The sequence below is a fragment of the Solanum dulcamara genome, chromosome 7, assembly GCF_947179165.1.
Source record: "Solanum dulcamara chromosome 7, daSolDulc1.2, whole genome shotgun sequence".
Lineage (NCBI taxonomy): Eukaryota > Viridiplantae > Streptophyta > Magnoliopsida > Solanales > Solanaceae > Solanum > Solanum dulcamara.
This window is the reverse complement of record NC_077243.1, coordinates 5,605,216-5,628,227: the sequence shown is the minus strand read 5'-3', so window position 1 is coordinate 5,628,227 and position 23,012 is coordinate 5,605,216. Positions and strand designations below refer to the sequence as shown.

At 34.4% G+C, this 23,012-nt stretch overlaps 4 protein-coding genes across 6 annotated transcripts; 2 read left to right on the top strand and 2 right to left on the bottom strand.

Moving 5' to 3' along the window:
- The first annotated feature begins 648 nt into the window (after nt 1-648).
- On the top strand, nt 649-2,145 carry LOC129896534 (probable CCR4-associated factor 1 homolog 7). The gene is made up of 2 exons (XM_055972460.1): nt 649-950; nt 1,035-2,145. The coding sequence occupies exon 2, from the start codon at nt 1,165-1,167 to the stop codon at nt 1,987-1,989; it is 825 nt and encodes a 274-aa protein (XP_055828435.1). The 5' UTR covers nt 649-950; nt 1,035-1,164; the 3' UTR covers nt 1,990-2,145.
- Nucleotides 2,146-4,120: 1,975 nt separating this feature from the next.
- Nucleotides 4,121-10,346, bottom strand: LOC129894264 (factor of DNA methylation 1). 2 transcript variants are annotated; one of them, XM_055969872.1, is made up of 8 exons: nt 10,177-10,326; nt 8,603-8,648; nt 7,172-8,069; nt 6,662-6,843; nt 6,373-6,462; nt 5,893-6,180; nt 5,517-5,735; nt 4,121-4,551 (listed from the first exon to the last, which is right to left on the bottom strand). In XM_055969872.1, exons 3-8 carry the CDS (start codon nt 8,067-8,069, stop codon nt 4,321-4,323), a joined length of 1,908 nt encoding a protein of 635 aa, XP_055825847.1. In that variant the 5' UTR covers nt 8,603-8,648; nt 10,177-10,326; the 3' UTR covers nt 4,121-4,320. The 2 variants fall into 2 exon arrangements, with proteins under 2 accessions (XP_055825847.1, XP_055825846.1); XM_055969871.1 differs by lacking the exon at nt 8,603-8,648 and having other exon boundaries at nt 10,177-10,346.
- Nucleotides 10,347-18,461: 8,115 nt separating this feature from the next.
- Nucleotides 18,462-21,035, top strand: LOC129893967 (aquaporin NIP6-1). Of its 2 annotated transcripts, XM_055969430.1 has the most exons (6): nt 18,462-18,780; nt 18,889-19,127; nt 19,290-19,514; nt 19,613-19,807; nt 20,195-20,256; nt 20,806-21,035. In XM_055969430.1, exons 2-6 carry the CDS (start codon nt 18,894-18,896, stop codon nt 21,008-21,010), a joined length of 921 nt encoding a protein of 306 aa, XP_055825405.1. In that variant the 5' UTR covers nt 18,462-18,780; nt 18,889-18,893; the 3' UTR covers nt 21,011-21,035. The 2 variants fall into 2 exon arrangements, with proteins under 2 accessions (XP_055825405.1, XP_055825404.1); XM_055969429.1 differs by having other exon boundaries at nt 18,468-19,127.
- On the bottom strand, nt 20,600-22,923 carry LOC129893969 (uncharacterized). Its single transcript, XM_055969432.1, has 2 exons — nt 22,351-22,923; nt 20,600-21,490 (listed from the first exon to the last, which is right to left on the bottom strand). The coding sequence occupies exon 1, from the start codon at nt 22,727-22,729 to the stop codon at nt 22,385-22,387; it is 345 nt and encodes a 114-aa protein (XP_055825407.1). The 5' UTR covers nt 22,730-22,923; the 3' UTR covers nt 20,600-21,490; nt 22,351-22,384.
- Nucleotides 22,924-23,012: the final 89 nt, after the last annotated feature.

Sequence of the window (23,012 nt, the reverse complement as noted above, 5' to 3'; positions counted from 1 at the left end):
ATTTTAAAATAAAACAAACACTTTTTAGTCTCTCCTTTTAATGATTTTGGATTTATAAAGTTCATTGGTCATTATGAGTTGTAAAGAGGAAGAACAAGAACATACTACTTTATTGCGTGAGAAATATTATGGGAGTAAATTATTTTTGTCAAAAGATTGATTAAATAACACTTGATAGACGATAGTATATGGTGAAGAATGCAATAAGATTTTGAAATTCTTTTTACTAAACTTATCGATTTTCGATTTGCTCCATTACGTGGTTAATTATTATTATTAGAATGTGTGTTTATATTTAGTAAATTCCCACATTTCACCCTTATCCTCTTCCTCCTACATAAAACCACATTCCAGACTCCATCCCTCAAAAAAAACCAAAACAATCAAAAGTCGAAAAAAGTTCTTAAAAAAAAATAAAAAAAATAAAAAAATAAAAAAATAAAAACCCTTCAATCCCCCCAAAAATATTTACTAAAAAAAAAAAGAACCATTAACACAACCACCACCCCAACAAATTCTCATTTGTTAATTACTAACAAACGAAATTCCTTCATTTTTTTATTCCCACAGAATATTCCAGAATTCTTTTTAAAAAAACAAAAAATTAGTTCGAAAAACATTTTTCAACTATATATTTGTAGTTTTGGAGTTGTGAAGAGGTGGACAGGAAGGGAGGGGCCCATCTCTTTTTCTCCCTCTAGAGTGTAGCATTAAAAAAAAACAAAAAAAAAACAAAAAACAAAAAAAACAAAAAAAGCTTTTTCGATTTTGCCCTAGAAGTTCATTTTCTTATCCTTCTTCGCCGCCTCATATTGTTTCTGTTCAAACCCTAATCTTTCAGATCGCTCTCTCTCCACAGATAAATTTATTTATACATGTGTCGGAATTGTTGGATTTGTTTCAATCATCGATTCATGGTTGAAAGTTTGAATTTTTATTTATATTGAAAGGTAAGTTTCGAAGATCTGTTGGTTATATGGTTGTTTTATGTGATTTTGTTGTCTAATTTAGTTCATATTCACCTTATTTTGCAGATCTGATTTTGATTTGAGGGATTCAAAGAGATCTTTTTTTTATTCCGGCGAATCAAAATTTGTTTGGTCGGAATTGGTGAAGATTATTTTGTTATTTGATTGAACTTACTTTTTTTCGGCAAAAGCGAAAATGTCGATTTTGCTAAAAACTGATTCGATCCACATTCGAGAGGTTTGGATTGACAATCTGGAGGAAGAATTCGCGTTAATGCGCGAAATCGTCGATGAATTTCCGTTTGTTGCCATGGATACGGAGTTTCCCGGAGTGGTAATCCGGCCGGTCGGGAATTTTAAGAATAGCAACGATTACCATTACCAAACGCTCAAGGATAACGTGGATATGTTGAAGTTGATTCAATTAGGGCTGACATTTTCGGATGAAAACGGCAACTTGCCCAAATGTGGAACCGACAAATACTGTATTTGGCAATTCAATTTCCGTGAATTCAACCCTAACGAGGATGTTTTCGCGAATGATTCAATTGAGTTGTTGCGCCAAAGTGGCATTGATTTCAAGATGAACAATGAAAAAGGTATTGATGCCAAGCACTTTGCGGAGCTTTTGATGTCGTCAGGGATTGTGCTGAACGATAGTGTTTACTGGGTTACTTTTCATAGTGGGTATGATTTTGGATACCTGTTGAAGCTGTTGACTTGCCGGGATTTGCCTGATACACAAGCAGGTTTTTTTACCTTGATCAATGTGTACTTTCCTGTCATTTTCGACATCAAGCATTTGATGAAGTTCTGCAACAGTCTTCATGGTGGATTGAACAAGCTTGCGGAGCTGTTGGAGGTTGAGAGGGTTGGTATTTGTCATCAGGCGGGTTCAGATAGCTTGCTGACTGCTTGTACGTTTAGGAAGTTGAAAGAAAACTTTTTTAGCGGTTCACTGGAAAAGTATGCCGGTGTGTTGTATGGTCTAGGTGTTGAAAATGGGCAGAGTATCCATTGAACAAAAAATAAAAATGAAAAAATGAAAAAAAATAAAATTAAAAAGGATAGATGTTTATTACTTGTGTGTGATGTATGATGCCACACTTCCAATGTATACTTTTGGTGAAAAAATTGTGGTAATTTATAATATCCACCTTATTTTGGTTTGATAAAACTCTTTTCTTCTCTCCTTTCTTCAATGTTATTGTCAATGTTATTGTTTCTGTGTTACTGCTCATTGTTTTACTCCAGGATAAGAAAGGTATAACGCTGAAGCTTTCATATGTGGCTTTACCGCATTAGCTGGTAACTTCCAGGTTTGTTCTGATTCTTTTCCTCCGCTTTTCCATTGAGCTATGGGGTTAAGCATATGCAAGGGACGGGATTTTTGTACATCAAGAAATACTTTTGTGCTGTTTTGACAAGTTTGATTGGAGTTGTAAACAGATGGTGCTGTCTATGACCTAATATATGTTGCTGATTTGAAAACGCATAGTGGTAAAAAAATGGTTTTCTAGTTTAGTATTATAGCATGTCACTGACAGGTCTGATCTTGTGAATCCAAAAGATGGATACTTGCTGCCATGTGTTTTTGATCTACTTCTGCGCAAGCTTGTTATTCAAGTCTTTGTAAACTGGAAATCTCATGATTGAAATTTATTTCTGAATGTTCCAACTTCCAACTTGCTTTGATTAACGGAAGGGCAAATGCTTATTACCTTCATGATGTAAGATATTTGCCTCAAATCCAGAAAGTTGGTTTACTGATAGCATGTTTGGAGCTGATCCACTGTTGAAGAACTTCTTGGGGTATAGTTGAAGTAACTATTTGAAGAAGGATTCGATACTCGAAGAGCCAATGTCTCAAAATTTTTCATGTGGGCTTTCATGCTTTGTTTAGACTGTAAACATTATATATTAACTAGTAGAGTGATGATCAGGAGGCTAGAAAACCTTCTTATGACACGTTTGGGGATGCATGGTTCTGTTAACCTTGTTATGAATAGCGTCTGCTTCAAAACAGAATGGTGAATACGTATTGTCGTATTCCGTTTGCTAACCTACAAATGACGGTCCATTCATAAGCAAATATGCAGTGCTCAATTTTTGGTTTTATAGACAGATAAGTATTGAAAGTGGACACTTCATAGTTCATATGGTGCCTGCATAAGCGTAGGAACTTCTTGGAAATAAGTCCCTTCCCCCATCCCAGGGATTGGAGCTTCTGTTTGCGTCATATAAACATAGGTGTATGCTGAACAACAGACTTAATGATTTGAGGGCAAGATACTGTTGGCTTGTTTGGTCATGGCATAATTTCTGTTAAGTTGATGACGCATGGGGCTCAAGGTCCAATTAGTAATTTTATTGACTGGAACAATTACAATTTGCCTAACAGAGGGTTCACTCTGGAAGGTCAGACCCTCCTATTATTTTTTCAATGAATATCACTTTTTTCATGTAGCCCCCAAGCTTGGTGGTGTTTTGATAGGCGTTGCAGTTGTGAGTATTGATGACTTCTCTGTGAGGAGCATGTACAGTAAAATACTGCCAACATAGTCAAAGGTTGTCCGGTTCTATCAAAGAATACTCTGATTAAGACGTTCCTCTTATGGATGTGTTGTTTTCTTTCACCGGATTTTATAACTTGGATGTAGTACTGGCCGAATTAGTTAATGAGTATAGTTCTAAAAAGCCATATATGCATCTTCTTGTACTTCCAACTAGCCAAGAGACCAAGATTAGTGATGTCTTACAAATAGAGAGCACCATCCTTGGCTTATACAGGCGATGAAGCTAATCCATTAAAAAAAAAACTTGAATCCGCATGCAGATGCTCTCATCTCATGTACAACAGGGCGGGATTGTCCTTTGAAGACTTACTTGGGATTTGGAACTGCACACTCTTGGTTATAAGACATCTTTCTCCCAATAAAATAACTGGCTTTCTTCTTTTTCTCCGTTGGCATTCATGAAGTAGGCCGCACACTTCAAATATTCCTTCGGTGAAAGCTGCACAGAATTTCATCTCAACAAGCCCTGCTGTACACTGGATTCAAAGCTGTCCTAGTTATGGATACTTGGTATTGGATTATGTATTCTCTCGAAGGAGAAAGGCAGGATTTCTGGTTGGGGAACACAGTTTCAAATAAGATGAAAAGGCAATTGAATATAGTACAATTCTCAGTGGCATATCAGAGTTAATAATCATATTTTCGAATGCAAACAGTCGCACCAGAAAAGGAGAAAAGGATAATCTACAGAGTCTGACATACATGGTTTTACAGGCATCTTTAAAAACATATAGGGACTGCCTGGACTAGTTATATATAAAAACACACAGCTATCGTCATCCCCTCTTTCGTTTTTGCGTCTTCAATTGCCTGAAAAGGAAACTGATTACTTCCTTCAGTGTGGCCTTCCTTCCTTCCTTGAAATTCCATAGCTCAGGAATCGCGTACCTACCACTAGGATTATATTCCTCTATCTCCATCAGAGCTGCGGTCACTGAATCGTAAATCTCATCCCCCAATTCCTGCTTTAGCTTTCCCAGTTCTTCATCATTCTCATCTATCACTCTCTGCATTTGCAGCCAAAAATGGTCACACTCCAAGCTGTCAATATGACATGAATATGTTTTTCTCCCTCTTGCTTTTTAATTGTTGTAAAGCAGCATGGATAGTAAATTATGAGGACAAAAGTGCAAGATTTTTTTCTTTCTGCTAGTATAAAAATACTTTTCGTAAAAGTTACCAAGTAGTAAACTTCAAGTGTGTAAGCAATTTAACCCTATATTTGTTTTGAGCAGTGAAGATGACCCTAAACTATTCAAAATTGTACTCGTAACATTTCTATTAGATTACACAAATGTTATTTTTGTAACAAAATCATATTGATGACTGCAAATGTAAATTTGCAAGGGGCAATTTAGCTATTTTGAAGAGCGAAAACTTGAGAGGAGAATTCCCAACATTATTCTTGATTTCTTTCCAAAATATTATAAAAGAAAAAAGAAGCAGATCTAAGATTTCATAATACAATTCTACTTGGGGATTCCTAGTCTTTAAACATGGAATAGGGGAGAAGAAAAGTTGAAATAGAGTTGACAATTCCAAAATGAAAGAAACAACCTTTTCCATTTCTACTAAGTAGGGTTGACCAAGTGTGACAGAACCTCCATCTCCAACCATAAGGTTAGGGTATCAGGTCACAGCAGAAAATGTGGGAGAGATCCACTGTGGCCCTTGTGCAGAGGGGTTTGCAGGGTGTACTTCGCTCGTAAATAGCAAAAGGTTAAAATTGCTTACTATCTAACATTTAAGCAGTAGCAGCACACTTTGCCCTTTACTGAAGCTCTTCCACATTGACCAGATGCAAATAAAAAAGAAACAAATATGGACGACCTTGGAAGCTAAGAGAAAGAGAAGTGTCCCGACTCCTGAGTCCTTGACCTCAAAACTCTTCTTACCATATATAACTCGTAACAGAAGGAACTAAATTGGCAGAAAAAGAGAGAAACTGAAATAGCCAAATCAAAGAACAAACCTCCACATTCGACTCATCAATCATGATTGTTTTAAAGGGATGCCAGTCAGGGTCTTTTATTTTTTCCTGCCAGAGAGAGAGAAGTTCTACGGCCTTGATTTCAGCTTCCTGAGCTGGAAACTTCTGCTTTAATGCATTCTGGAAGGCCTTTGAATCAATTTCCCCCATTCTTTTTACCCCAATATGGGCTCGTGCACTGGTCAATACCTCAAGGAATCCCTAAAGAGAGGATTATCGCAAACAACTCAGCATGATAAGTAATAGAATGTTACAACAAGAAACTACATCACCAACAGATGGTTGTATGGATCCAACAAGGTTTTGACTACATAAAAGTAATTGAAAATCTTGATACAATTGATACCAAATATCATACCTCTTTCAATGTGCGCCGTGCATCTTGCAACTCATCATTACTTTGGCGCTCCTTCAACAGGAGAGTCTGGTTTAGGGACTCCATACCATCCATCTCCTCCATTTTATCTTTCAGCTCCTCATTCATCTCTTTAATCTTATTCTGTACAGCTGCATCGTCATTGCCTCCAAGGTGCTTCATAACCTCTAGTTTTCCTTTAAGTTCTGCTATTTCCATTTCCAGTTTTTGCTTGGCATCAATGTCCCTCTCTAGTTCAAGAATCTTTTTCAAGGCTTCCTCCTTTTCCCTCTGGATATTCAACATCAACATGAGTAAAGCTCTGCTTACTTGGTGCCAACAACAATAGCAGAAACCCCAACTTGCAGGTTTTGCAAGAACAATATGCAGAAATATCCTTGCTTAAAAAATAAATACACACACGCAAACACATGAAAGAGAGTCAGAGAGGCAGAGGGGAAGAAACATGATTATGAATGATACCTTTTGTTCTTCAACCAGTCTCAAGACATTTTCATCAGCTTTTCTTTGTTCCACAGAGGCCATTTGAAGTGCTGAATTTCTCACATCATTCTGAATCAACAAAATAAAATTCAACACATTATAGTTCGAAAGAGTTGGCTTTAGGGGACCAGAAGCTCCAAAGTTACATTCTACCCACATAATATAGCCACAAGCGAGCTGAACGCCAAAATAATGTAAACCATTGCTGCTCTATCATGATAAATAGAAGTATTTATATATAATTATAACTCATGCTGGAATTTAATACCTGTTTCTTCTCCTCGTCAAGCTTTTGCTTTTCTCGCTCAGTCAAGGCTTCACGTTTATTCAGTTCTCTGCCCCAAGAATCAAGCTTCTTCTTCTTGCTCTCCAACTCTAAGCTTAACATTTCTTGCTCCATCAGGACCTTCTGTACATGCTCACGTGCAAGGCGTTGCATCTTCCTTGATTCTGCACCAAGTACACTCTAGTTATACTTAAGAAACTAGTGGCACTTTCCTCTCTTTAGCTTGTGATCTTTGTCAAATCAAGGATGCTTAAAGTTACTTACATATTAAAGAGAACCATTTTCAAGAGACAAGCTCTAGCAAATCCCTTTCGTCGTAACAAATGAAATAAGCTAATTTTAGAGTAAATGAAACAGAAAAGGAACTTTATAATGTCACATCTAAGCATTCTACCTATCAGATACATGGCAGGGACATAAAATAAAAAACATAAATTTCATACATCATCTGCAGACCATATAATAAAAAAAGAAAAGTTTGCAACTAAAAACCTTCAAAAAAAGAACGGTGTAGCATGTCTTTCTCCTCAAGCATCTGACGAAGAGACAGTGTATTCAAGTTGAATTTTGTCTGCAGCTCATCCAGATTTTCATTTTTCATGTCAATTTCATTGGCTAGATTCGCTACAACTTCCTTTCTACCCTGTGTTTCTTCTTTAATAAGGTCCGAGATAGTCTTCAGCTCCCCCTTCTCTCGCAGATATTCTCCTACAGCCCCTTCTGCTATATAATCATCTTCTCGAGCAACCCATCCATATAAATTTGGACCAGGGCAACTTCTATGGGATTTCCATTCTTGTTTGCTGCAGTGAGAGGCTTCGAAGGACTTCTCAAACTCCATTGCACCCTTAAAACCAGTCCAATCACTATTAAATCTCAAAACAGCTTCGGAGACTCTTGCTTGGTCATCACAGAAAAGCTTAACTTCCAAAGGCATATACATGGAAAACCTTTTTAGCCAAGACTCCTTGTCATCTAGAGATCTTCCATTTGCTGTTTCCTTTGATACATTAACGACAACTCCAGTCCAAGGCCAAAAAAACAGTTCATCTTTTTCAGGTTCTGAACGCTCTGGTGTCACAGCACGTTTAACTGTTGGCTCAGCCTCATTCCCTAGGTCTGTTTCCAGATACTTTGCAAGTGCTAAATGGTTTGCCTTCTGTTTAGCACTTCGGTTAGCAGAACCCTTGCCAACCCCTGTAGCATGTTGAAGAAGGTCTTTGTACTTGTAGTCTTGCTTTTTCTTCCCTGCACAGAAGGGACATCTAAGGGACCCATTTGGACCCTTCACTTTCAGTTTTCCAGTTCTTAATTCTTCATAAGGTTTCTCTTTGAACTCATAAATCTCAGAGTCACTCAAATCTGATTCTTCGCCTGAGCTGCTGCTCATCTGGATTATTTTTTTTAAAAAAACAAGAGTTAATTCTAAGGAATGTACATAATTGATAATACAAACAAATATCAAGGCAAATCAAGCTAAATCTTAAAAAAGCAACTTAGAGGAATAGAATCATAGCTGAAGATGTTAAAAATTGCCTACAGCGCATGTAAAAGGCAGTTAATATGCAGAAACAATGGCACAAGCAACTAAGAGGACTTGAATCATAGCTGAATATGGTACAAATAGCATGCTTTAATCAGTTAATATGTAGAAGCTTTAGAACAAGCAGCTTAAAGGACTTGAATTGTAGCTGAAGATGTTATAAGTAGCCTACAGCACAGGTAGAAATCAGCTAATATACTGAAACTGTCCGCAACAAAGTACAAAATTAAAGTGTTGCCAGTAAACTGAAAGAGACAAAACACTAACTTTAAATGAAACAACACCACCGAAATACATCATTAAATTATGGACAATAGATACTACTAGTTGAATATAAAAGGGTATTTTGAATGACATAGTAGAGTGTACGCAGAACTTACCCCTATCTTAGAGAAGATAGGGAGGTGATTTCCAAAAGACACTCGGCTGAAAAAACAGTTTAAAAGAGGTAATATCAACAAATATAAGCAACAACAAGATAATAAGATACCGAGGCAAAACAACAAGAGAAGGATAGAGTGTACGTAGACTATAAACCCAACTCATGGAGGTAGAGAGGTTGTTTCTGAAAGACCCTTGTTTCCTTAGGTGTGCAAGGGCATTAACATTTAGATCTAAATAATTTTTATGTGGTGATTAGTTCTAAAAATTTAGTGTAAGAAGTAGATTCTGTGAATCTATGTTGGTTAGAACCAATTTCCTAAATGTACTATCTCGGAACAATTAAAGTACACTATTTCCAATTACTCTGATTTAAAATTCCTAGTAGTAGTCAGAATTATTTTAGAGGATGAATCAACAAATTTATTTAGTGATCTATGTAGCTCTACACATGTTATAGAAGCTGAAACTCAAAACTACCAACGCTATCAGTGAAAGCCGTCCAATTAGCACTTTGATGATGCATAATAGGATTTGAAACAACTCTAAACTAGAAGTTTAGAACTTGAAAATGAAAAGGAAGTAACACAAGTAGATTAAAATTCCATTTGGAGAAATATATCTCAAAATAAAGTAAAATAAGAGTTTTATCAGAAGTGTAAAATCTTGTCAAAATATCAAGGGTGGTTCATGGTTACTTGATAAACTAATGCATAACCTTAACAGACAGCATGAACTAAACACAACCATAAGCCTTTTGGAGAGGGTATAAGTTCTTTGTGCACTCGGTGTTATCAAATGCAAAAAGCTCTATGGTCCATTGGGGCTATAAGCACAAATAAAGCGTGGGCATTACTGAAAAAAGGTGCAAAGTGAAAAAGCACAAATATATATGTTTAGATCAAAACAAATAATTATAAGTATGAATGACAAATATATGAACCAACAAATTGGAAAAAAGATTTACAATAAAGCGAAATACGTTTTGAGCCTCGCTTCAGGGCTTAACCTCGCCTTTGACAACATTGCGTGCACTTGATTTTAAATACTTAAGAATATGGTAAGGAGAACATTACTAACTACCGACTCGGAGCCCATTGGCCTCTGTACATTCTTACAGCTGAAAAATCAGTCTATAAATACAGATTTCAAGTCTCTACCACGAAATAGATTACTAACATTTGAATACCATACAACAACAACATAGTATAATCGCACAAGTGGGATCCGGGTACAACAACAAAATGTTTGAGCTATGAGGTGGTCACATTCTAAAAGACAATGCAAGGAAATCCAGAGTTCCAAACACACACACAAAAAAAAATGGAAGAAAAACAACATTCAGACATAACAGCCGAGTATCAATGCAGCTCCGATTAAGCCTAAATTTCATAAAACCAATTGCTAATACTGCAAAACCCTAACCCTACACCCACATAACTGTGGACAACGAAGGCAGAAAATAGCTTGTAGACAACAAAATAACACATTTCAGCGGGAAAAAAAAGAGATATAATCGACATTATAACAACAAAATTGGAGAAAAATTAGGCTATTTTCTGCGTTCTGATACCTCTACGAAAAGGAATTATGAACTTGAATCAGAAATTTCTGAGCTCTAACAACAAAATGCAGGCGACGCCGGCGATGTTAGAAAAATTTCGATCGGATTCCAATTTTATGAGTAAAAAGGAAAAACCTAAGGGTTAAAAGAAGAGGTCTCTTCTCAGTATTCCTTCGGATGGAGTAAGCGTATGGATGCCACGTGTACAAGACAAGAATAAAGGCTTCATTTTTTTCACGCACTTTAACTCGACTTTATTTCGGTTAGATCTTTAACCTATATTTTTTGGGATAATTATTGTTATACCCAAAAAAAATTATTTATCATTAGATACTTTATTATTTTCATACCCCTTAGTTTTAATTATTCGCGTATTTAATACCATGAGAGTATATAATATATTCTGATGATATCAAGTAGTTTAGCTAAAACATTGTCTCTTCCTTTTTTATACCATCAGAGTATATTATATTCTGATGGTATCAAGAAAAAACTGTTTGATAAATTGCTTGATACCATCAAAGTATAACATATCCTGATGGTATCAAAGAGGAATAAGGAAAGGAGCACTAATATAAATACACGTTTGATACTATGAGAGTATGTATATATATATATATATATACTCTGATGGTATCAAGAAGGAAGAGACAGTGTTTCAGCGAAGCTGCTTGATACCATCAGAGTATATTATATATTGATGGTATCAAAAAGAAACTATTTGATACCACTAGAGTATAATATATTCTGATGGTATCAAAGAGGAGCAATGATGCTGACATCAACATGACGTCATACGCAAAATTAAAAAAAAAGGGTAAGAGGGTAATTATTTTGAGTCATGAGTCTATTAAGGATAAATAATTTAGATTGAGTCCAAATTGAATAAATAGTTTTATAATTGATCTATTAGGTGTATTTTTTTCTTTTTTTTTTGACAAGAATCTTTAGCCCATATCAAAATATATTATTTGGCACATTTTAACTAGAGTGAATAAAACATAGTGCGTAGAGTTTATTCATATTAATTCCACAAAATAACCAATTAAAATATGACACATGACTTTGATTAATTAATCTGAGATAAATTGGAAGAGGGGAGAAGGTTTATACGTGATTTTCATTGGGTCTTCAAATTTTTAGTGCATATGTGGTATAAAGCAAGAAGCGTATTGAGAAATATTGGATACTTGAGTACCGAAAGGGATGATTGATCATCCACTGACATGTGTCTTTTATACTTAATATTCCTGTTATTAAATTATAATTAAGCAATACTACATGTTATTGTCTTAATTTATAATTGAATCAATGATTAATATAATTTGATAGTTGAATTATCGACGTCTAAAGTTCATATCTCAAAATTTGTAAGTTAGATTTTGATATTTCAAATCCAATAAAGAAGGGGGAAGGAGTGTTTGATTTTTTTAAAAATTTAGCTAACTTTTGATGCATTATATGTGTTATATTTAATTTATTGTTCACTAGTGAATTCCCAACATAATCTTCTATAATGTAGCATCAAAGTTCAAATTTATATGAAATCCGACTTGAAATATTTAATCTCAAGTTTATTTCCCTCTAAAAAATTATTAGAGGAAATTGGAAATATTGCATTGGAGTTGAGTTGACGAAAAATTGGGCCTTTAATATGGCAGCCCAACAAAAATGATGGGCTTCTAATTGTTGATTAGTGGGATTGGCATCACTATAAGTGAACTAGCCAGTTTGAGACTTGGTGCCTACCCTTGCAGTTTTGTGTTTGTCCTTTTCATTCTTTTCATGATGATGATGAGAATAACTTCTAAATCTTTCGAGGTGGAGTGGTAATTCAATATTCGTTCATTCTTACTAATAAATTTTGGGTTCGAGTTTTTCTGGATACAGAATTATTTTTATCAGGGAGTACTTTATTCTCAATGTGTGACTTCTCAGCTCAAATTCGAATTTAGTTGGACTCCAATATAATTATGGTCACCCGATGAACCCCTCCCTATCACACTCACACACACAAAAAGAACTTCTAACTCTGAGTAGATGAAGAAATGAATAAAGGTGTAACAAGACAAGCTTGAGCCTAACGTTTTGGACCGATATTAGGTACGTATCGTAAAATAGCATACACTACTATAGTCCTACGAGCTGCTAATTTTTGTCAACTTTGTAGCTAGAATTGATGCTCATTTTATTGTTCACTCCAGAGAAGAATAAAAGAATTATCAACTGTTTAAGTTGTAAAAAGTGAAAAATAGTAATATTCAATTGTGAATTCAAAGAACATAACGTACAAGTTCAACGTGAATAGATATAACAACTTTTATTTAAATTATATATGCATTAAAAATTTTATTAAATATTTGATTGTGAGTTACTGAGTTATTATTGTACATTAACTTGAAATAATTATTAAAGAACGTAACAATAAATTTCAAATTTTGAGTCTAATAAAAAATTCATTGAGAATGAAAAAAATAAATTATTCAGGAGAATTATTGCCACTCTAATCCAACTTGTTTCAAGAACTCATGATAAGTATTCTTGCTGTTTTCCATGTGAAAAAAAGCAGGTCTATACTCTATATTTCCTACCCCTAAAATTCTATAACCAGACAAGAATTATTAATTAGAAGGACCTGTGCATTTGAAATGACAGTTCTCTTAATAAAGAAACTTTGTTACATCTTAATTCTTTAGCCTGTGATTCTAAAAAAACAATGAAACATAGAGCTATTAGAACCATTCATATCTCATCAGGCATGCGAGCATTTGTTCTTTACCTTGTGTTTTATTCCTCAATCAGTAATAAGTCTTTTCAATGTCATTTCATACAACTCTGTTTGTGCGAGCTTGCATACTAGTGTCAAGTTCGGATAAAGAAAGAAAGATTGCTATAAGCAAGCTGATCCGGTCAACATAAAATTTACTATATGATGAATTCTCATAATACCTAATGTGATGAAGATATATAATATAATAAGCTTAAACGAAAGTAGAAATTCATATAGTCGACCTAACTCATTTAATTGAGATTGAGATGTAATTAAAAGCGGATTCAGGATTTAGAATTTTTGGGTGCCACACTGTTTTGAACAGTAACTAATGGCAAAAACTCTAATATAGAGTAAGATAATACTTAATATTTATTAAAAAATTTGAATACAAAACTTAGACTTGTTTTGTTGGTTTAGTTAAGATTTTACTTACAAGAGGTCTAGGTTGTAATCTACTTATTCACAATTCTTTTTACAATAAATTAGTTAATGATGTCTTGCATGATAATTTTTTTTAAAGAAAATACACCTCATAGCAGGACTCGAACTTGCATTCGTATGATGTCAAAATTGAACTTTAACCACTAATACCACAAGACTCATTATTTTTAAGAAAATCACCTTTAATATTTATATTTTCCTTATAAATATATACACAAATATATATATATATATAAAAATTTTCAATCGAAACCACGGATGGCGTGACACCCGTACCATCAATATAGATCTCCACCTGGGTGTAATTATTGTTTTTGTTGGTATATATCCCCTCCATAATGCAAGTTTCTAGTACTAGCCCTATACGATTCCGCATATCTTTAGGGATTTGCTATATGATAGTGGTATATATATATATTAATTTTTTTTACCAAACTAGGCGGAAGAGAAATGATATATTCCTTAAGATTAAACTTTTTTTTTTTTCAAAAAAAACATTGATCCACTAATATATTATTAATATTAATATGACAAGTCAGTTCTTTATATATTCTTTTGTTTAATGAGTATGTCTGGAAATTAATTATGGCAATGTTTTCTTTTTTCATTGGAGTTGTCACTCTTTAAATGGTGGATGCAATGAGAAATGAGAACCACCAAAATTGTAGGAAAAAAAGAGAAGAAATAATGATAAAATAAAGAAGGAGAATAATTAAGAAAGACTAAAGACAAACCGTATTACAGTACTTGCTTAATGTGACTACGTACATTGTAGACTGCGGAAAGCTATAGATATACTATTCATTAACAAAGATTCACTGCATTATTAACGTTTAATTTAATATATTGTTTCCACTTAATGTTATACTCAAATTAAAGCTGTTATATTTATTATAAAGCCCTTCATCTGGAATATGCTTCCGCCGTGTAATAAAGGGGATTCGATTAATTTTTTTTTGTTGAAATATTATTTTAGTACAAATAAAATAAATGTGATTTATTTAATATTGAAAAGATGCAAGTATAAATAAACATCAGTACTTTAAAAAGCCTTGGAATATTGATTTAGAGGAAATATTTGGAAAAACTAGCTATTACCCATACATATCTTGTCATTTTTTTAATAAAGAATTTCTCTAATATTTGATTATAGAGAATTTGTATATATATATATATATATATATATGTTTGACTTACTATTCACGTAAAAATAAGAAAGCCAAATTAAAGTGGAAGGCGTGGAGATCCCACCAATATTGAATAATTGAAATGCATGCATTATTGGCGCTCTATTATATTGTTGCCATTATTGCCTTTGATTTTGAAAAACAATACGCCAAGGATTAAGAGAGTAACATACATTTATATGAAACAAAAGTATTTGTTCTTATCCCTTCTTCAATTTCTTTTCAATGTCTTTCACTTATCCTTTTCTTTTCTCAGCTGTCTCTTCACCGTTGCTGTAAATTTCTATTTCTAACTAGTCATGTGTTCAAAACCAGGGGCGGACCCAAGGCATGTTGAGGGGGTTCATCCGAACCCCCTTCGTTAAAAAATTACACTGTATATATAAGATAAAATTTTTAATTTATGTGTATATATTTAACATTGAACCCCCTGAGCATAAGCCAAATGACTAGCTCAGTGGCAAATGGGGTTCAATATTTTGTTTTAACTTGTCTCAGCTCGCGAGTTCGAATTCGAATAAGCACATTTTTTTTCGATTAGCGTGTTTAATTTTTTTGAACCCCCTTCATAAAATTTCTGAGTCCGCCACTGTTCAAAACTTTGATGAACAAAGTTATTCTGTATAGTAAAAGATAATAGTTATTTCATGATATTAAAAATTAAGGTGCAGACAAGTTGGTGCACCCCGCTGTCCCATAGTTGAAAGAATCCCCCGGTCTCCCTATTTTTAGTCATTTTCCTAAGTCTTGGTGAACAAAGTTATCTTATTCGTTACTTGTGCAGATAAAATATAAGTATCCAAAAATTAATTAGTCAAGTGACATGTATATGTACTGATGAAATATATTTGTCAAAGCCTTGGTGAACATGTAGTGATGAAAGATATCATGTATTCCATGAAGTTAATTAGCCGCGAGATACAAGCAAGTAGGTTCGGACACTGTTGTTATAAAAATTTAATCTATTTTACCTATGCATGTGTGGAAGCCATCTTGATGATCAAAGTTCGGTTTTAAGTTGTTTGACTTATTTTAACTTGACACGAAATTTAAGAAATAAAGAAGATTTTTGAATCTTGTGGTCTGGATATTAAGATATGTAAAATTGAAATTAAAGAATTGTTAAAAAGGGAAAGAGTCATTTTTTTATAAACGGACTAAAAAATAAAAATGGTCAATCAAATTGAAACATAGAGCATATTTGTTATATATATATATATATATATATATATATATATATATGCGTGTTGGTGAAAGATAATAAGTCGAGTTACACCCAAACTGATGCAGAGATCACAATTCTATACGAATGCTTCCACATTTTTACCACCTAAGTTGTTACCTAATGAAGCACACAACTTAGAACTTATTCCGTCTAATTATAAACAAATGAAAAGGCCATAAAGCATTGATGAAGTGCGTACTAAAATCATTGATTTAACAGATCATGGGATCCTTCTCAAGCTTAATGATTATGTTTGGAAATTAAATGAATAATGCTGGCCTGGACATCCTTTTTGATTGCACTTTAATTGTGAAGTACTGAGAGCCACCAAAATCACAAGGGAAAAAAAGAAGTGAAGGAGAAGAAAAAGAAAAAGGACAAACCGTATTACACTTTGAGATCACAATAGGCCTACGTTGTTGTTGATTAATTGGGAAAAGCTTTGACATTTATTAATATTTTAAAAAAGATTCCTTTGCCATTATGCACTTTTTAGTATACGTTTCCCAGTTAATCTTTTTTTTACTAAAAGCAGTATATTTAATTTAGCACGAATCCTCATGTGCGTGTGGATGCCTTTTATCATTCCACTCACCTTAAGTTCTCATCGCCTAATTTGACTACTACTTTCTTTTTTACTAGCCTACTTTTTAAGAGGTGAAGATTGTCTACGATTATAAAATAAAAAAAATTAAAAAAAAATCCAAACTTTCTTCCCATTGTCGATGTGCGACTCTTCTTCCCCCTTCCTCTATACATATATGACTGAATATCTAGAATGTGAGCAGTTTAATAGAGGCCCAATATTGATAAATCATGAATTGGATGCGCTTAATTCTAATATTATATTATAAAAATGGATATTCAACTAAACTTCATCAGAGTTTTCGATAGCACAACCGAGACAGCGACAGATTCTTATTTCACCTCAAAATTAACTCAAGAAATGAGGATTGTCCAGTATCATGAGTCCATGTTCCCTTTACATTGCCAATGTGACTCTTCAAATTACTAACATTACACTTTATTATTTTGGTTCCCACCCAGGATTAGGTATTCACTTTAAGTTCGGACTAACAGAGTAGAAATTTAAATTTGAAATTTATGAATTCAGAATTTTAATTTAATAATTTGTATAGATTAAATATATTGATTCATCTTATTGATATAAGAAAAATTGAAGCTTATAGTACTTTTCGTATAGTTTTTGAATATCCAAATTTTAATTTAAAAATATTAAATTAATTTAGTCAAATTTAACTTTGTAAATTAGTCAAATTGATTTTCGAGAAGCGAAACGTGACAACTATTTTGAAACATAGGAAGTATTAAAGTTGTCAAAATGGGCTTGACCTGTGAAGCCAGCCCAACCCAACCCTTGAATTAAGTGGGGTTGGACTAATTTTTTTTAGCCCATTTAAGAATGAGACTTTTTAGCCTAACCTAATTTGGCTCGCCAGCCTCATAGGCCCAACCCAATTTTAAAAATATTTATTATATTTTAAGTAGTGTTTTATTTTGTCAAATCTTCAGCAACTAGGCAATTGAAGTTATTATAATTATAAATCTTTGACCTCTTTTATTTTTATGTTTATGCCTAAGTTTTCATTTCTCCTTTCTTGTCTAGTTTATGAAAAAAATGATCATGTAATGTATGTTGTTCTGATGAATCCTATAAGTGTTGACTATTGTTTTGTAAGTATTTCACTAAAGTGTGTGCAACTCATAGATATGTAATTTTTTGACGTATTGTTGTTGTGTTCATCAATATTCGATAGTCTTTCTAAGAACCCAATGTTGTGCATCTTTTGATTGAAGGGCCAATCCGTCCCAACCCATAGCCCGCTTAGGACTGGATTGGGCTGCTATTTATAGGTCCTCTAGTTAAAAGGGTCAGCTCGTCCTAACCCATTTAACTTGTTAGCTCTTTAGGATTAGATTGAACCATCCTATTTTGACAGCTGTAGGAAGTATATTCTAGCTCTGCTCTTCCTGACTAACCTAGATTTGTGCATTGTAATACCCATTAAAAAGAGAAACACTTTATTAGAACTGGTAACTTCAGCACCTGAGAAGTCATGAAATATTGAAATGTAGAGATCTCTAAAAGTGGAATATTGCTAAGTGGCTTGTTCCAGAATCTTACAGCTTAATGAAGCACTTTGATCAATGCATGCAAATTAAATTTTAGTTCTAAATAATAGAAGGCTAGTGGAGAAATGGCCTCATCCATTTATACTAAGTAAATGAAAGGAAGGTAGTAGAAAAAGCATGGTCGACCTGGGTTTTTCTTTTTCTTTTCCCCTAACAATCATGACAATAATCCAAAGAATGATTTAGATTATTAAAGGAAAATGATTATAAATTGATTTTTGCCTACTTTCAAGATATTCACCTTCCATGATTCCTTCCCTCCTGATTATTTTTTTCAAGAAACCAAAGATGTCAGTATGGATAACTAAACGTACACCCGCGTATTCAAAGATTTTATTTTAACAACAAAAATAACATATCTAGTGCATTCCTACAAATGGAGTATGAAGAGAGTAGTGTATAGACATACCTTACTCTATTTTATAAGAATAGAAAAATTGTTTTTGATAAACCTTTGACCGCTCGACTCATAACGTTCAATAACAAGATGAAATGGAAACACATGACTCATGTCTATAGTTCAAATGCTTCGTTCCTTTAAATTCCAGATACAAAGGTTTTTGATTCGTGCCCCACTTTCCACTTCCAAAAATCCCACTTTCCTTTTCAATCTTTCAATTCCATCCACAAACTTTTTCTCCAAGTCAAACATTCTTGATGGTTAATGATGCAAAATATAACTATAAATAGTATTCACTGGAGTCTAACTGCCAGTATACACAAGGACAAAATAGAATTAACTCAAGCTTGTCTAGCTATTAATAATTGTAGGGAGCATTTTTGTAATTCAGTCCCGAGTCCAATTACAAACTCTTACTTCTCTGTCTAACTTGGTAACTCTTCCTACAATAATAGATATATAGAGGCTTTTAGACCTTAATTTCGTAGGAACAAGTTATTGAGAAATAGAACCATCTGATTTAATTCATTTTGATCAATAGCCACGATGGACCCTGAAGAAGGTGTGTCAGCCCCTTCAACACCAGCAACTCCGGGAACTCCTGGTGCTCCTCTCTTTGGTGGATTGATGAAACATGAGAGGAAAAACGGAGGCTATGGCAAAAAATCCCTTCTTAAGAGCTGTAAATGCTTCAGTGTCGAACCATGGGCTTCGGAAGAAGGAACCTTGCCTGCTGTTTCATGCATGTTACCTCCTCCTCCTGTCTCATTAGCTAGAAAGGTACAAACAGAGACGTTGATTCAGGATTTAAATTACATAACTGATATTTTGTCTAAGATATTGAGTTCAGTTGAACCTGTTAATTATATAGTATTACTTATGCCTTTTATAGGCGAATACAACGTACAGCTGATATGAAGATTGGTTTTATATATGTATCAGGTGGGAGCAGAGTTTATAGGTACTCTGATACTGATATTTGCAGGGACAGCAACAGCCATTGTGAACCAGAAGACACAAGGCTCTGAAACATTAATTGGACTGGCAGCGTCGACGGGCCTCGCTGTAATGATTGTGATTCTGTCAACTGGCCACATCTCTGGAGCCCATCTCAACCCTGCCATAACCATTGCTTTTGCTGCTCTCAAGCATTTCCCTTGGAAACATGTATGAATACACGCTCTGTACTACTTGGGACTTATTTGTTTGCACTTAACGGACTAGTTTATTTTGTCATGTGCATTAATTTTTTGATTTTTTGACAGGTTCCTGTGTACATTGGAGCACAAATTATAGCATCATTTTGTGCTGCATTCACATTGAAGGTGGTTTTGCATCCAATAATGGGTGGTGGAGTCACTGTTCCTTCTGGTAGTTATGTTCAAGCTTTTGCTTTGGAGTTCATCATCAGCTTTAACCTCATGTTCGTTGTCACTGCCGTGGCCACCGACACTAGAGCCGTAAGCATTTACACTCTTCCTTTTCTGCTCCTAATTGGCTACTTGTCAACTGTACAAAAATTACACACCCCTATTTAATTTGGATCTAGATCCTTGTTATATAGTGGTTTGTTTATTTATTACAATAGGTACAATTCTATAAATGGGGTCTGCGGAAGGTAGGATATATATGCAAACCTTATCCCTACTTTTAGAAGGTAGAAAAGTTGATTCTAATAAACTATCGACTCAACATGACCTGATGACAAATTAAAGTATTCAAAATAAGGTCTCTTTGGCAACTCTAATATGAAGAGTGGTTTGTTTATTTATTCAATTTTGAAATTTACTGGCATCCGATATTACACCGTTATCTAAGCTAGAGTTGTTTTTCTTGGCAAACAACAGGTGGGAGAGCTTGCGGGAATTGCGGTAGGAGCCACTGTCATGCTCAACATACTAATAGCCGGGTAATTATCTGCAACTCTTGCTCTGTTTAAGCTGTAGCCATATGGTGTTCATTTTTGCATCTTGGAGTGTTCATCTATTTATTTCGTAAAGTGCTTTTCAAGCTGATGGAAAAAGTTGCCCTGAAATGAAGATCCATGTATTAGTTAAAGTTTCTGTTTGTCCAGCTAAATGGAAGCTTTAGAAGTTACTTTTAGGGCATGACGTAGACAGCTTACTTGACTAAAATACTACTACCTCTTTTTCCATTTATGTTACACTTCATCTTCTTTTATTTTAAATATATCTCCACTTAACACCATTTTCTAATAATATTAACTTTTTACAAAAATAATTCTTAAAATATCTTTTCAACAATTATTTAAATATATATTTTACACCTAATACAACATATAATTACTCTGTCCAAGCAATGATGTGACGTAAAATGAATGAACAACTAAGTAAAATATATACAATAACGAAATAATGATAGCTTCTCACTTAATAGTTTGTGAAAAAAATAGTCTATTTCACGGTCTTTCTCACAATTTGTATTTCTTTTGTTTTAGGGAGACAACTGGGGCTTCAATGAATCCAGTGAGAACCCTCGGACCAGCAGTAGCAGTGGGAAACTATAAAGCCATCTGGATCTACCTGACCGCTCCAATTCTTGGCGCTCTAGTTGGGGCAGGCGTTTACTCTGCTGTCAAACTGCCTGATGAAGATGACAACAATCATGCAAAGCCTTCACTGGAACATAGTTTCAGAACGTGATTCATCAGTAACATCATCAAATCATGTTAATCGCCTATTTTTGTAGATGGTGTGCATTTCTATGAACGTAAAAATATCTGGAAGGCAAGAGTGGGTTGAATAAAACAAAATCTTTACTCTCCTCCAAATGTACAGATTTTGAGCCAGATATTACTCTTTTCAAAGAACAGATTAGAGCAAGGTATAGCAATGGAGAGAGGAACAAAAGGAACGAACAATGGTGAGCTACTATTGGCAAAACTTATGTAATGTGCAGAATTGGTGAGTTTTTACTGTAATAGGGACTTCTGTATAACGTGCTTCATTTCACAAAAATAGTGCCACACGAGTGGAAATTCTTTTTCTTTTTCATTTGTCTGAAATCTTGGAGGGGTATGAAGTGCAACTGAGGGACTTGACTCTTATTTCCTGCTTTGTCTCCTACACCATTTCTTGAAAATTCCAGCCACTCTGAATAATGACGAAGCCAGCTAAATTGCACTGAAACAGTCAAGCAGATACAGAATACAAAAGGATTGTCATCCATGAGACTATCAAAATAGAAAGAAGTATTGTCCATATATAAACTACTGCAAAATTGGCACAGGGGAATCCAGCTTATAATCATATTAAAAGTTTTCCTTTGTGCAATCAGAGCACTGCATAACTGGAATATACCTCTCTGTATTGAGTTCAACCTTGGCATGAAACTGTTAACTCTGTACACTACTGATTTAACTATTAAAATTTTCACCAACACCACTTAGAATTTCTCAATTCTAATACAAGGCACTTATTAGATCGAATGTACTTATTCGGAATGATGTTTGATGTGAACGGAAGTAAGCATTTCACTAAGAAAGCAAAACAGGAAGCGGCGATAGCAAACATTAACCTCACTCAGAACAATATGCTCTAGGGAGACATGAAGCACAATCAACCTCTCTACCTTAAGACTTCTAACATGGTCGATTCTAGATAGAGCACCGTAACCCACAACCTCTTACTCTACAAAACAAATAGTTGAAAATCTCTTCAAAGGATAGTAGCTAATCCCAAGAGTAACGTACTCATGAAAATCCTAACAGAGAAGATCAAAAACAATTTAGTCTTTTCTGGGACTAATTTATTTTATCTACTTCATAAATCTTATGAATTACTTTTTCATGAGTAAATGGTTACACAGTCTACACTGTTTGCAATAGAACTCCTATTACACCTCTCAAATGTAGTCGATTAATAAACTCTTTTTAAGTTTTCCTCAAAAAAGAAGAAAAAATAAAAACTTTTCCCAGTTGAAAAATTGAAAACATATATATGATGATAGAGATTAAACAATGAAAGTGAGCGTTGTAGAGTACCGAATTGTCTGATCCATTTAATCCGAATAACCGACTACACCATCTGGAGTGCTTTAGCTTGAACGGATTGATCGGGCCTCCGGCGTATGAAGGATGATTTGCAGAGAGAAAAAGTGAGACCAGCGATAAGAGTACCAAAAACATCGGCTACAGCGTCCTTGGTAGATGCACCTGCTGACTTGAAAAAACCTAATTCGTCGGCGACCTCCTTAGCGGCGCCGGCAGCGAGTGAAACAATGGATCCGACCCAGATGCTCCTGCGGCGGATGAAAGGGTAGCGAGTTCTTTCCGCGAGAAAAGAGGAAATGATAGCAATGAAGAAGCAGAAAAGGATGTGGTAAATCTTATCAGGGGCTATCCAATCATCACCTTCCTCCATTCCTTTTATTAGAAATTGTTCGGGGATTGCTCAAACTAAAGAGAGGAGGTTTATAAGAGTCTCGCCATTAGATCTTCTGTCAAAATAAAACCTCTATTATAATGTTGCAAATTTCAAACTTTGTTTCTTTAATAACCTTGTTTATCAACTTGGGATCGGATTATTTTACTTAGATGGACCTGAGTACCATCGGCTTACTTGCAATTTGTTCTTATTTTGTTTTCTCAGCGACAGTATTTGTGCAGAAGCTTTCAAGAGTTGCATAGTAAAATATTGGTGTACA